The sequence below is a fragment of the Mustela nigripes genome, chromosome 1 (genome assembly GCF_022355385.1).
Source record: "Mustela nigripes isolate SB6536 chromosome 1, MUSNIG.SB6536, whole genome shotgun sequence".
NCBI classification, from domain to species: Eukaryota; Metazoa; Chordata; class Mammalia; order Carnivora; family Mustelidae; genus Mustela; species Mustela nigripes.
In genome coordinates, this window is record NC_081557.1 from 242,145,648 (window position 1) to 242,160,635 (window position 14,988).

The window sequence follows — 14,988 nt, forward strand, 5'->3', positions numbered from 1 at the left end:
CTGTAAAGTGCTTTGCAAAATGCTTGGAATATGGTAGGCTCTTATCTTTTGTTTTCAATTAGTGAACTCAAAATTCTAAGCAGGGCTGAATTTCCTGGGAGATAAGGAAAACTTGGAAATAAGGGAAATAAGAAAGAGAACATGTAAGAGATTTTTGTTTTATAACCACCCCAAAGCATGGTAGTGTAATTTTTATTGACTCAAAATTTGGCAGGTTGGCAATTTGGATTGAGCTTGGTTGGGACAACTCATCTCTGTTCTAGATTGGGTCACTGGGGACACACATGGGTTAATGGTCAGCTGGTAGTCATTGGTCTTACTCATATTTTGACAGGAGCAATGGTGGTAAGTGGGTCATGACCCATCGTCTAGTAGCCTGGCCTATACTCAGACCCCTGGTAGTGACCATAGAGTTTTTAAGAGGGAGGGAGAGAGAGGGAGTTCCATGAGCAAGCACTTCTCTTGCACACAAGCCTCCGCTTGTGTCATGTTGACTAGTGTTTCATTACCCAAAGAAAAGCGCATGGCCAAGCCCAGATTCACTGGGTTCCACCACTTGATGGGTGAAAGGTTGTACCTACGGAGATGGAAAGAATTTGTGGCCATTTTTGTAATCTGCACAGAATGGATTTTATTGACTACTTATTCTGCATCAGGCTTTATCCTAGATAACTTACATGTTACTCATTAAATCCCTATAAAACTTTCCTGACATGGGTGGCGTTCCCATTTCAAAGATGAGAAAACTAATTATCAGATGAATTAAGAGACGTGTACACATTAAACCCAGATTATTTGCTTCAAGTTATGAGGTGGCTTTTAGGTGCTGTCTCTTGTTGCTTAAAAAGTCAGATGGTTGGCTTTTGAGGCAGAAAGTGTGTGTTTTATTTAATGAAAATTTGGTTAAAATGGAGTTCCAAAAACTAGTTTTCCTTTATACCCATTGAACCATTGATTCATGTATTTAATTGATACGGAAAAAATTTTTAATCTTACTATCCTTACTTACTATCCTTCAAGACGTTCCAGAAGCATATGAGGAGTGTTTTAGTGGGTTTTTGTTTGTTTCGGCAGAGCACCTGCATATCCTGGATCTGCCCGCATTTTGGACATGACTGAGTGTCTACAATGGGCCAGGTATCACTGGCAGCGGCTGATGGGCAGTAGAAACAGAGACGACGATGAGAGGCCATACAGCTATTCCTCTCTGCTTGCCTGCGGGGGCAAGTCCTCTCAGACTCCCAAACTGGCAGGAAAGCACCGGGTTGTTGTTCCTCACCTCCGGCCCTTCAAGGATGAGTATGACAAGTTCTCTGGCACCTACGTGAATAACCGAATACGAACAACAAAGTACACACTTCTAAATTTTGTGCCAAGAAATTTATTTGAACAATTTCACAGGTACTTTTATTTATTTATTTATTTATTTTGGGGGAAAAAAAACTTAGCATGTTCTTTGTTATTCTAGTTAACATATGATTTTTCATTTCTATAACACTATATGCTACCTAAACATAGACTTGGGACATTTTCTTTGACGATTCTAGTAGAGTTTGTTGTGAAATGATGAGTCCTTACGTTCACATGGCACTTTACAATTGGTAAGACGCTTTGTCTTGACCAGAGAAGATAACAGCTATTTTCCTATTATAGATTAAGAAATGAAGTTTGTTACTGTGGTTTACCCAATGTCATGCTAGTGATAAGGAGCAGACCAGGATCCATAGCCTTGAGTTTTTTCACTCTTGCTTCCATGTTCTTTCCATTAGACCATTTGAGCTTTTCCTTACTTGATGGTATGGGGAAATAGAGCCCTTTACCAGGTGAAGCGATGACATAATTCCATTTAATATGTATTTATTGAAGTTCTCCTATGAGATTAGGCATCGAAGGAAATGCACATCTTAATGGTACGCCTTTCCTAATGGAGTTTACTGTTTAGCAAGGGCAAAAGGTATATACAATGAGAGACACAGTGCACGTGTGAGTGTTATAAACTGCTACCAAGTAGGTTGGAAGTCACAAAAGAGAAATAGTGGAGCAAGAGGAGAGGAAATGGCACTGAACGTAATTAAAAGCAGAAAGGCAATAGCATATGTTGCTTGAGGTCTGGGAAGTAGAGTCATCTAGATGCCCGGCATAATTAGAAACAAAGCAAAGGCAGAGAGAACTTTCACGAGATGCGGTATGTACCCAGGTGAATGGTAAGAACTGAGCTTAGAAAAATATGGAAATGAAAAGAAGGGCTATCCATTACAGCTATAATGGATTAGATGCCGGGAAGTAAGTAAGAAGATGGTATGAACATACTGACCTGAGAATGACCAGGAGGATTAGCAGAAAAAGTAAAAACAGGAATAGAGACTTGGCTAGATGATTTTGTTTTGGGATGCTTATGTGAATATACAGATTTTCAATATTCATTATTCATTCTGCATATCTTCATTCTCATTATTCACTGTAAAATAGGTTCCACATACATTAATGGAATGATGGGTATGTTTAAAATATAGATATGAATTTCCTGCATTCATGGCCTGACATGCTATGCATGATTCTGCCTTTTATGAAGTTTGCTATCTCGTCCAGTTTATGGAATTAGAATCTGAAACTTGAACAGAATTCAGGGTCAGTGCTGCCTTTTATGAAGTTTGCAGTCTTAGGCAGTTCATGGAATTAGAATCTGAAACTTAAACAGAATTCAGGGTCAGTGCTGTTGGTTTAGGTACAGCCCACATGGTAATAATTGAGGCCAAAAAAGTATCAAAAAGGGTTAATAAAGAAATTTTCAGAATACAAGGAGTTGGAGGTAAGGAAGGAGAAATGGGGGTAAATTAATTTTGAGAAGTTTAATGGTTAATGTGGAAAATATATAATAAAAACTCAAGGAGCTATACAGGATTGAGATTATATTTCTTTGAAGGAAATGGGCTACTTGGATTTACCTTAGGGGCCAATGGAGGAGTATTTCAATATATAAAATAAAGGAGTAGAAGAAGTTCCTGAAGGAGTTCATCTCATAAAAGCTGAAATAGAACGGTTGGTCCCAAGTGGGAAAAAAACCTCTCAGGATTCTGTTTATCCTAAGGCTTGTCTGAATCTAGTGTTTGGACATGCAAATTAGCTTCTGAAGGCTAGAGAGTTGGGGTTTTGAAAGATTTATCTCTACAGTGTGTTCACATTGAATTTCCTCTAAGTTTTTTTTTTTTTTTAGATTTTATTTATTTGTCAGAGAGAGAGCGAGCTCAGGCAGACAGAATGGCAGGCAGAGGCAGAGGGAGAAGCAGGCTCCCTGCTGAGCAAAGAGCCCGATGTGGGACTCGATCCCAGGACACTGGGATCATGACCTGAGCCGAAGGCAGCTGCTTAACCAACTGAGCCACGCAGGCGTCCCAGTTTTTTGAACTTTAAAAAAGAAAATAGTGTTTCCTGTGATGCTTCTCTTGATATTTTACATGACTCGAGACTGTCATACTCGTATTTACTATTATGTGTTTAATAAAGACTACCTCGCATTTATTATAGTAAAGCCATGAGCTGGATGTCTACTGGAGGTACAGGTTGTTCAGATATGTTAGGTTTAGCTAGTTCTCTGCTCTGTAGCATCGAAAATCGACGAATGGAAATGGAGGAAAATACCCTAAGATATTTCTGCCCCTTTTGCTTTAGGCTTTGATGTGTATGGTGTAAGAGAATGGTCGAGTTTCATTTTTCTACATATAGCTGTCCAGTTTTCCCAGCACCATTTATTGAAGAGACTGATGTGATTCGTTAACACTTTTCATCTGTGTTTGGATTGCAGGGCTGCCAATTTATATTTCCTGTTTCTAGCTGTCTTGAACTGGGTGCCTTTGGTAGAGGCCTTCCAAAAGGAAATCACGATGCTGCCTCTGGTGGTGGTCCTGACCATTATTGCAATTAAAGATGGTTTGGAAGATTACCGAAAATACAAAATTGACAAACAGATCAACAATTTAGTAACTAAAGTTTACAGTAGGTAAGTGTACCGGGAGCTGGGCTGGGGAGTACACATGTGTGCTTTAGAAACATGCAGAAGGCTGCTTTCTTCCCCCTTCCATGCGGTCAGGATCCTTTTGGGGGATGGTGATGGTGGTGATGTTTACAACTAGTATTTATTAAGGATCTGCAGTGAATTTAATTCAGGGGTCCTAGTAGAACCAAAATGTACAGATGGTCCTGATTAATGATGGTCTGATTTAGGATTCTTTGACTTTACGGTGTTTCAAAGGCAGTATGCATTCAATGGAAACCTTACTTCAGAATTTGATTTTGACCTTTTCCTGGGCTAGCTATGTGGTAAGATTTCTCATGATGCTGGGTGGCAGCAGGGAACCTCATTCTCAGTCAGCCCAGTGATCACGAGGGTAAACAATGATCATTTTGTACCCATAGAACCACTCTGGTTTTTTTTTTTTTTTCCCGATTTCAGTATAGTAGTCAATAAATTAATGAGATAGTCAACACTTTATGATAAAAACAGGCTTTGTGTTGGATGGTTTTACCCAACTGTAGGCTTCTGTAAGCATTCTGAGCATGTTTAAGGTGGGGGGGCTAAGCTATGATGTTCGCTAGGTTAGGTGAATTACGTGTGTGTTCCACGTGTGTATTCAACTTGGAATGAGATTATTGGGATGTAACCCTTTTTATAAGTCAAGAAAGATCTCTGTTAGCCATTGTCAGTCCAGGAGCTGATACAGCAAATGCATCTGTAATTTACATACAAGTGGATCTGAAAGAATTAAACTTCATAAGAAGGAAAGCAAGGAGGTGCTTTTTAATCCTGGATGTTAAAGTTTGGGATTAAGAAGAGGATGGAGTATGAAAAATATGAATGGATATGTAAAACAAGATAGAAAAGAAGAAAAACATAAGATCTATCCGTGGTGGAAAAGGACTGAAAAATGGGGAAGAGTGTTCTTTTTTGTATACAAAATTAGAAGCCTATAATAAAACCCCTCCCACAGCAGCAGCAGAAAACATTCATAATAGGAGGTCTTTCCTGAAGCATATTTGCTTATCACGGAGACTTGTATCTCCAGTATTTATTACACAGAAAGACTGTGTAGGTAAGAATAGTCTATAAAGGTGAGTTTTGAACTGTGTCATATATTGTAAATCTACATTTACAGGTTATACATATGACACTAGTATTCAGAGACGACTAACTATCACACTGCCATATTCTTCCTCTAAATTCCGTGTGCATTGTGTGTGTTTTACAAAGTTTAGATTGTACTCCATATATTTTTATTCTGATTGTTTTAGCCTAATATTGCACCACAAACATTTCCCATGTCTTTATGGAAATGAAATTTTCACTTTTCATACTTTTATGAAAAACGAATTACTAAGTTTGTCATTTTTTTTTCCCCAAGATTTTATTTATTTATATGATGGGGAGAGACACAGTGAGAGAGGAACACAAGGAGGGGGTGATGGGAGAGGGAAAAGCAGGCTTCCCGCTGAGCAGGAAGCCCAGTTCGGGGCTCGATCCTTGGACCCCAGGATCATGACCTGAACCGAAAGCAAACTGTTAACGACTGAGCCACCTAGGAATCCCCAAAGTTTGTGATATTAATTGGTGTCCCCTTTCATGAGAAATGTATCTGCTTTTTTGAAAGTCATCATTAGGACAGTTGTGTGAAATTCTGAATCTAAGATGTTATTTGCTTTACAAACAAGTTTATGATGTCACCCCCCGCCCCCCATATTGGGGGTAGGCAGGCTTGTGCAGTGTTCTGAGGATACTGAGTGCACTGACTTGGTCTGAGCAGGCAAGCAGCTATAGGAGCAGTGATGAGAAATGAAGAGAGAGGGAGTTTGAGGCCTCCTGTGGAGGGAGTTCCAACACCAGGCCATTCCTTGAACAGTGTATTAATCAGCGTTGTCCAGAGAAATAGAACCAACAGGAATGAGATTTATAATCAGGAATCAACTCACGTGATAATGGAGGCTAAGAAGCCCCATGTCCGCAAGCTGACGTCTCGGGAAGGCCAGCAATGTGGTGTGAAGGCCCGAGAGCCGCAGAGCTGATGGTCTAGATTCCAGTCCCGGTCTGAAGGCCGGAGAGCCGGGGATGCCGAGGTGAGATGAGTGTCCCAGCTCAAGCATCAGGAAGGCAGAGAGTAAATTCAACTTTTTCTCTGCCTTTTTGTTCTCGAGGGATTGGATGATACCCACCCACACCGAGGAAGGCCCTGTGCTTTTCTCAGTTCAATTTGAGGCAAATTTCTCCCAGAAACTCTCTCCCAGACACACCCAGAAGTAATGTTTAACCAGTGTGTCTGGGCATCCCCAGTCGAGTGGACCCTTAAAATTAACCATCACAGATATTTTCCTTTAGTGGTAGAGAATCCGCAGTGTCTCCCTGATCCGACAGAAACCCCCGAATGTGGGGTGTGGTGTGGGCGATGAAAGAACTCACCTGAGGCAGAACACAGGAGACAGCAGCTTATTCAGTACACCACAGGGAGCTGCGGGCTGGATGGGGGTGGGGGGGGGACACTGTCTGCCATGAGGCAGCGGGTGGGGGGTTGTTTTTAAAGGGGGAAGGTGAGGAGGTCTGGGGATATATGGAATTTCTCCCTTTTTTGGTAATTGGGCCTGGTTTTAAGTAGCTCATTGTTCAGTTAAGGCTTATGGATATTTTCAGGGGGGGGTCCCTGTTGGGCCTGCCTATATTCAGCCTGGGGGTTACCGTGGGCCCTTTTGCCGGGGTCAAGTTTCCCAATCCCTCAAGCCTGTTCCTTTATAGCAGCCCTCTACAGAATCCATCTTTTTTTTTTTTTAACTTTTTATTTAAATTCAGTTAGTTAATACACAGTGTAATACTAATTTCCCTTGTGCAGTAGTGATTTAACACTTCCGTGCATCATCCAGTGCTCAGCACAAGTGCCCTCCTTAATTCCTAACACCGATTTCTCCCATCCCCCACCCACCTCCCTTCTGGTAACCATCAGTTTGTTCTCTGTAGTTAAGAGTCTGTTTCTTGGTTTGGTTGTGTGTCTGTCTGTCTCTCTCTCCACACCCTCTCCCCTACCCTTTGCTCCTTTCCATCTTTTGAGCCGAGAAGGAATGTGATGAAAGCTGTGCTTTAAGAATATTGGTCTGCTCGAGTTTTGGGAGTAGCCTCTACAAATGGGGTAGATATACCTCTCTTAATCAGTCCAGGGCATTACTGGGGGTAGGTGCAAGGGACAGGAAGGGGTTCATAGAAGAGATGCTGTGAAGAAGAGCCCAATTAAATTTGGTGAACTTTCTTGACTTTTGAGCCTTGGAGAATGAAAGTACCACTGATAGAAATAGGGAGCATTAAATTCACCTCAGGCAGGATGAATTGGAAATGAGAGCGAGACAGGCATCCAGTGGAAATGCCTCACAGGCAAATAGGAACACGCTACGGGAGTTCTAGTTGGATGGAAAGGCTATAGTAAGAAATTTTGAAGTCATCAGTCTGGTTAGAGAGATTTTGAAGTGAGGAGTTTGACTTAAATCCCCAAGGGAGAGAGAGTGGGAAGAGCTAGAAGTCAGAGCTTTGAACCCAGAGGATGGCAAACACCTCCTTCAGCCTCTGAGTTGACTTGACAGGTTCCCTTAGACAGATGCTGCCCCTCTTTCTTCTGACATCTCAAGAGTATTTGATACATTTCTTGGATCAACTTTAGTGTTCTTGTGTCAACTCTACGTTCTTAAGATTGTAATTCTAAATTGGTCAGACTAGAGATTTTCTTCTCTTCTAGTTACCAAGTCTGAACAAAAGACATTTAGGTTCAGAAGTCTAGTTTTCTAATAACAAGTATATCTTGGGTGCCTGGGTGGCTCAGTGGGTTAGGGCCTCTGCCTTCAGCTCAGGCATGATCCCGGGGTCCTGGGATCGAGCCCCACATCAGGTTCTCTGCTCAGCAGGGAGCCTGCTTCTCTTCCTCTCTCTATGTCTGTCTCTCTGCCTACTTGAGATCTCTGTCTGTCAAATAAATGAATAAAATATTTTTTTAAAAAAGTATATCTTGAACAAATTTAAGGCTCTTTTGACTGACCAAGAGTTCTACTAGATGATGGAATTTTTGTTTTATTTACTTTAGGGAGAAAAGTAACTCAGAGTCTTATCCTGATAGTAGAATTGTCTTCCATTTTATGTGAGCCACAGAGGAAATGGTTGGGGCATGCTGCTCTCTGTAAAGAGAAACTTAAGCTGAAACCTGAAGAATTCTGAATTCTGTTCATTACTAGAATTCTTCAGTGACTTTGTCAATATCCATTTTAAAGATCTGGAAACAAAACTAACTTTTTTTTTTCTCCTTTATAAGATGATGGGACTCAGACAAGGAAAAATTGGGTCTATTTCATTTTCTGATACTCATGTCTGATCTAAAGCTAACCAGAAAAACTGATGTATTATGTGGAAAACTAAAAATAATAGGAAAAGCTCATGGTTTTCATTTTAAAGTCATGAGCATTTTACTAAAACACTGCTATGCATCATTTGATGACATTTATGTCTTCCTCATATGCCAGAGATAGAGAGGTGTGATTGATACAGTCTTACCCACCCCCCAAAATAGCTTAGGAAATAGTATTTTAAAATGATTATATGATGAACAAGGTTCAGATTTCAACCAATTTGAAAATTACCCAGCAATACCAAATTGAGCCAATGGGAAGAATGCTTCTTATATGTATTTTTAAATACAGGTTCTTGTCTATAAATGATTATTGACCTTTAGTGCTAGTTTAAAGTTGGTCATTGTGTTTGTTTGCTTTTCTAAGTTCTAAATAAGTTCTAATCTGATTTTCTCAGTCAATAGCTATATTTAGCCTTCGGCAAATTTCATAAACCCCACTTCCCTTCATTATGAATATAATAGTAATAAAACAGTAAGCGATAGAATCTAGCCCTTTCTAAGTGCTAAGTGAAAGTTTAGTAGTAACTGTTAGCTGGAGTTTGCCACATTATCAAGTTATTTAATCTATATTTGAGAACTCTTTAGGATACTGCATGATATTTTAAAGATTAAAATTGCGTAGTGGGAGACCCGGCATCATTTTTTTCTCAGGTGTCCTTTTGGACATAGTCCAGATCTATTTTAGATGATTAGCATATAAACTTACAGATAAGATGCAACATTCTGTTCAAATGTTTAAGGTGTCTCCCAAAATACCACTTCATAATTGCATTTCATAATAGAATCTCATAACTCTTTGTCCTTTTATCTGTTAGTCTATGTTATTTGCTTTTGTTTGGTATTACAGAATAAATAATACCTTTCTCCAAGAACAAGAATTTGTTCTTGGAACAAATTACAAGGTTAAAAGGAAGTAAAGGTAAGTTATAAGATCATGCCTTGTTGATTTAAATATACTAACTTAAATTCCTGTGAAATACAAAGCCATCACTTTAGAGAACAAATTATTCCTCAACAAAATTAAGGTGAAAGTATGAAGCCATTAAATTGTGCAAGCTTTTGGAAGAAGCATATTAACATTTCTGTGGAGATAATTTGATTCTTATTTGTAATATGTGGTCTTTCACACGGTGCTTGTCTTTGGGCAAATATCTTGGGAAATAAACACTAATATAGGAATTAAACATTTAAACTTTATTATACCTCAATTAAGTTGGAATGAGCTATTACGGAAAACCTAACTTTCTCAATATTGCTTTTCAAATGACAGTCATTTATAAAGTTTTAAGTTCTGTTGCAAGGATAATAGAAGTGTGTTGAAAACAAGACTATTAATCACTTAAGAAATTTGAGTGCCTTACTGTGTTGTAGGCACTGAGAGCTTGAGATTTAAAGGAAAAATGGATTAAAAAAAATAGATACAGTGCCTTCCGTCCAGAACCCTACCTTATTTTTTGATCTTTAAAAATCACTGTCTTGATTTTAGGAGCTTCAAAATACTGGTGAATGTTAACCCTTTAGGGTTATCTCATAAATTCATGAATCTCATAAATTTATAAAATTTCATGCTTCTTAAAACAAGATTAAATATCAGTGGCCTTCTAAGGTAATCAGCCTTTTGTGTGATGTTTTCGAAAGTGATGGTTCTTCAAATTCGCTTTCTAATATACAACTAAAACATTTTTTATTTGGTGGTCAGTACTAAGTGACTATAGCTGAAGTAAAGTCTGCTTCTTGAGAGATGGTCTCTGGAGCCACCAGCTTTGTTTTAAATCCCAGGACCGCTTAGAAGCTTGACCTTGAGCAAGTTACTTAACTTGCCAAAACCAGTTTTTCTCATTTGTAAAGGCAAGGGGGGGTCAGGGATCATAGTTCATTACAGAACCAACCACATAACATTGATACAAAAATTAAATCAGCTGGTGAATATCAAGCATCTGATAAGTCTTTGCTGTTATATGCAATGATTATTCATTATTTGCTCATTATAATTTTTAAGCATTTTATGGGAAAATGCTAAAAAAAATCAAAGAGAAAAATTTGTTCATAATTCTGCTCTTTCTCTCTTTAAGTTTGTTAAAACAAGAAGTAGAAGTTTATATTCTCCACCCTTCCTTCTTACCCCTCCCCGACCTCCCACCTCCCACTCCAGTGGAATCACTGTTAATAGTCCAGCATGCCCTTCCCTATGTTTCCCAAGGCTTATGCAGCAGAGCGGTGTGATCTTGAACTCTTAAAGGAGTGAAATGGGTCTGGAAGTTTGCCTGAAGGAGGGATTGTGAGAGCCACGTTCTGTCCAATGAGAGTAGTTCAGAAGCACAAACAATCAAGCAGATGCAAGAAATTCTAGCTGAACATTCAGGCTGTGGGAGAAGAAGGTCTGCTTACTAGTTTTAATTCTTTATTGGACAAGGATGGTCTCATTTTGAGTCTACCACAAGAGAAATCTTCAGAGCTAGTTAAATGTGGCAGTGAGCATTGTCACTGGCTGGCAGTTGCTTTCACACACGTGCTCTCTCTTGCCCTGTGTCTTTGTGCCCTGACTGATACACTGCCCCACCTTTCTTCACCTGAGTCATTCTTAGTCATCCTTCAAAACTCACCTCCTCACCACCTAAACACCCCAACTATTGGCTCTTGTAGTAAACTGGGCATCCTTAGCTCTCTTTTATGAAAGTACTTTTTGTGTGTCTTTTTCTAATTTCAATCATAACTTATATAGGGTGGGGACGGTATATTAGCCATTTGTGTCTTCTTAGCACCTAACATAGTAACTGGCATAAATTAAGGTCTGTAATGTTTATTGACCTGGAGTAGCTAGCTGTTGAGCAAATTAGGTAGTTTTTTGAAATCCTGGTGTAGACTCCAAATAGGGAAAAATGAAATTAATTATGAAATTGACGTCATTTAAATTTGGTTCCAATGTAGAATAAATAAACTTGTCCTTGAGAGGAATTGTACTTCTTATGCTTGAAAGAAAAATAAAATTCCTAACCCTAAGAGTCAAGTCTGGCTTCTCCTACTATCTTTACAAATTCTTGGCAAATTTTCCTTGTAGCTTTCCTCATAGAAAAAGTAGAGGCCATGAAGCATGAATTATGTTACTCTGCATCGTTCACATTTTCACCTTTCAACTTTCTTCTGACCTCCGAGGAAGAGGCAACTACTCCCTTTATTGCAATAGGAGTCCTTTCCTCTCTTGTTAATCTCATTTCTTATTTCGTCATAGCCTCCACCAGCATTCCCCACTCAGTGCTCTGTCTTCTACCTTGCCTGTTCCATGGACTCCTTTCCAGCTAATCTCATCCTTTATCCTTTGTCTTACCTTTCATTGCAGTGACTACCTTTACCCTAACTTCCTTTCATAGAGAAACATGAAATATTCTATTTCTTCAACTTCTGTTCACTCTCTGATTCATGGAGGTCTCACTTCCTTTTTCACACTTCCAGCAACAATTTCACTCTATCAGCCTTTTCCATAGTCAACAGACATCCTAATCACGGAATGCCATAGGCTTGGCCCCTTTACAACTTCACTATGATTACTCCCTATTTAAAGTTTCTTTCTCCCTAGATTTCTCTGGTATTACTTTCTCTTGGGTGCTCTTCCACTCCTTTATTACCTTAAAGTCTCCTTCTGTAAGGAATCTCATGTCCTTACCTGGTGTCACCTGCCCACATTTCTGTCTGGACCCATGAGCATAAGATCAGAACCCTCAAATTCCTGCACATCCTCGGTTTCACATCTTGCTTCAGATAAAAGCTTTCCAATCTCTGTTTATTATCTGCCTTCTCACGCATCAGTTGCTTCGAAAATTTGAGATGTAGTGAAAGGCACCATTCGTCATCCCATCATATAAGTTAGAAACTGTAGAGTCATGCTTGATAACACCTTTGCATGTAGTCCAGTCATAAAATGTGGTGTAGTAAGTCCTAAAACATATAGGAAGTCAAAAAATCCAAATATGTCTTGAATTACTCTTCTGTTTATCCCTGCTGCTACCTCCTCAATTCTGACCATCCTCCTCCTTCTCCTGAATTATTTAAATAATTTTACATTGGTTTTGGCCATTCCTACATCAAACTAGCTGGACACCCAAAGTCCACTCATTATTCTGTTACAGGAGTTAGTAAATAGAAGTAGTATCACATCCTTCTTCTTCAGGTGAACCTTGTGACTCTTCATTTTCTATGGAATGAAATCACTACTCATAGAACTGAATCACTACTCATTAGAACTGAACCTTTGAAATATGACCCATACTTGTGTTTTTGGATGTTCTCTCTTACTTTCTTCCATGAAGAGTGAACTGGTCTGTACAAACTCTAGAAAAAAGAATGATAAGGACAAAATCATTGATTTTACCTTTCTCCATGAACTAACCAACTCTTTAGGTAATCAAGGATTTCCTTTAGTTGGATTCAATCTGGTGCATTAGATATTTGGGGAAAATAAGCCCTGAAAATGTATTTCTTCAGTAGCCCCTGAAGCTAGATATTTCTTGAAATAACTGATACAATTCTATAGAGCAGAAAGTATACAAGTGTTGGCCTAAGGTGGCATTTCTATTTATTCTGATGCATAATTTAAAATATAGCTATCTCCCAGGCATCTTTGACAATGAGTTTGAATATTTAGCTCCACAAATATAATTGGAACTAAATCTTTACTTTTGAAATAAGTGTATTTTTGTCACAAATACCAGTTCTTTATGGTTATTTGGTAGGCAGTAGGGGAATGGTACAGCCTTCCTGATATTGGTTGGTGACATTGTATATGAAATGCTGTTTAACTCGTCTAGAGGATATTCCGTGATACAGATTTCCTTGTTCTACTCTAAGGAAATGCTTTCTGAAGCACAGTTCAGGCAGGTTAGTATGAAAAGGCATGAGAAGTATGGCAAAAACTTTAACATAGAACAGGGTATTTAAAGCAAGACAACCTCGAATGATGTATCTTTCCTTTAAAATTGAATATATATGGGGGCAAACTACACTTTTGAAAAGGGTTAATGTTTTCCATCCTTCTTTCTAGCGACCAGCTGTGGCGGACTCAGGACTGTTTTACCAGTAGTTCTATTAAGTGATAATTAGAGGTGTTCACGGTAGTATAATGATTTTTAAAATGTCGAGTATTTTATTCATTTTGTTATTTTACTTCTTTGGTGTTTTGTTTAATTCCTTCTACCAGTCAGACAGGAAGCGCTCTGAGAGTGCATGTTTCTGGTGCATTTCCGGATCCTTGATACCTGCAACAAGAATGAGTGCCCAGGGATTGAGATCTATGTGAATTAACCCAGCAGATGTTCATTTTATTCCAGTTACACTCAAACGGCATAATAATTCAAAATCTCCTGGGACAGAAGAGCTGAGAAATAGGTTTCATGAGCTCAATAACTAAATTTTCAGGTGAAGCAAATTCTGGAATTTGGGTTTTCTCTGCCTTCCCTTTTAACATTTAGTAGATTAAAATTCACCCTAATTCTTTAACCATGCTTTAAATTACACACACAACTTAAAAAATAAGATTACGTATGTTTCTATCTTCATATCCTCTTTACGCTTTTGTTTCCCCCGATGTCAGGAAAGAGAAAAAATATGTCGACCAATGCTGGAAGGATGTTGCTGTTGGGGACTTTATTCGCCTTTCCTGTAATGAGGTTATTCCTGCAGACATGGTCTTACTTTTTTCTACTGATCCAGATGGAATCTGTCACATTGAGACTTCTGGGCTTGATGGAGAGAGCAATTTAAAACAGAGGCAGGTGGTTCGGGGATATGCAGAGCAGGTAAATAATGTGTTCTCAGCTGGTGACTTATTAACATTTTTCTTTTCAGAAGATTTTCCCAGGTACATATAAGGAAATTTTTAAATTCATGTTTACAATTACAAAATAGAATCCCAGAGGACTTAATCCATTTCCAGCTATCTGTGGAAGTGTTTTATAGATAATAGAATAGAATGACTTTGAAGTTCACATATTTTAGTCTGGCAATCCTATATATTTTGGAACTAAATTAAAGGAAACGGAATTATTCTGCAATTTGGAGAATTATTTTGCAGTGGAAATAACCACCTTCTGTTCCTAAAATCTGTAATTGCAACTATACCTGGACCTTTTGAGATTCGTGTAGCTTCTCGTGCCACAGAGCTTCTAGACCTTTCTAAATCCTGCTGTGATGAGGGAAATAAGAATTTGAAAGTTATGTTAACATGAGTTTGAATGAATTCCTGCTCTGCTGTTTAATGACTTTGTGACCTTGGGCAAATCACTTATTCAATTTATCAGCTTATCTTAAAATAGAAATAATGTGTCTGCCTCATAGCTTTGCTGTGAGAGGTAAATGAAGTAATATACGTAAAAATGTCATGCGTGGATACTGCTTACATGCCAGTTTCCTTTCGCTTTCTCTGGAAACACTTTAGATGAAGTATTATTTTAAAATTTAATGATCTTTTTAAAACTCAACTGTTAAGTCAGGTTTCCTTCGTCTAGTAAACTAAAAAGTGTTTTAGCTGCATAAATGCCCTGATCTTTAGTAAATTTCATACTCTGACGGAACA

General features: G+C 38.7%; 1 protein-coding gene across 4 annotated transcripts in view; it reads left to right on the top strand.

Annotated features, from left to right (window-relative positions):
* The window catches only part of ATP10D (ATPase phospholipid transporting 10D (putative)), a 104,461-nt gene that overhangs the window by 25,104 nt on the left and 64,369 nt on the right, over positions 1-14,988 (top strand). For all 4 annotated transcript variants that reach the window (XM_059383416.1, XM_059383429.1, XM_059383422.1 and 1 more), the window contains exons 2-4: positions 1,075-1,401; positions 3,803-3,997; positions 14,008-14,212. In XM_059383416.1, the coding sequence (XP_059239399.1) occupies positions 1,112-1,401; positions 3,803-3,997; positions 14,008-14,212 (690 nt within the window). In that variant the 5' untranslated portion in view covers positions 1,075-1,111. The remainder of the gene's footprint in view (positions 1-1,074; positions 1,402-3,802; positions 3,998-14,007; positions 14,213-14,988) is intronic.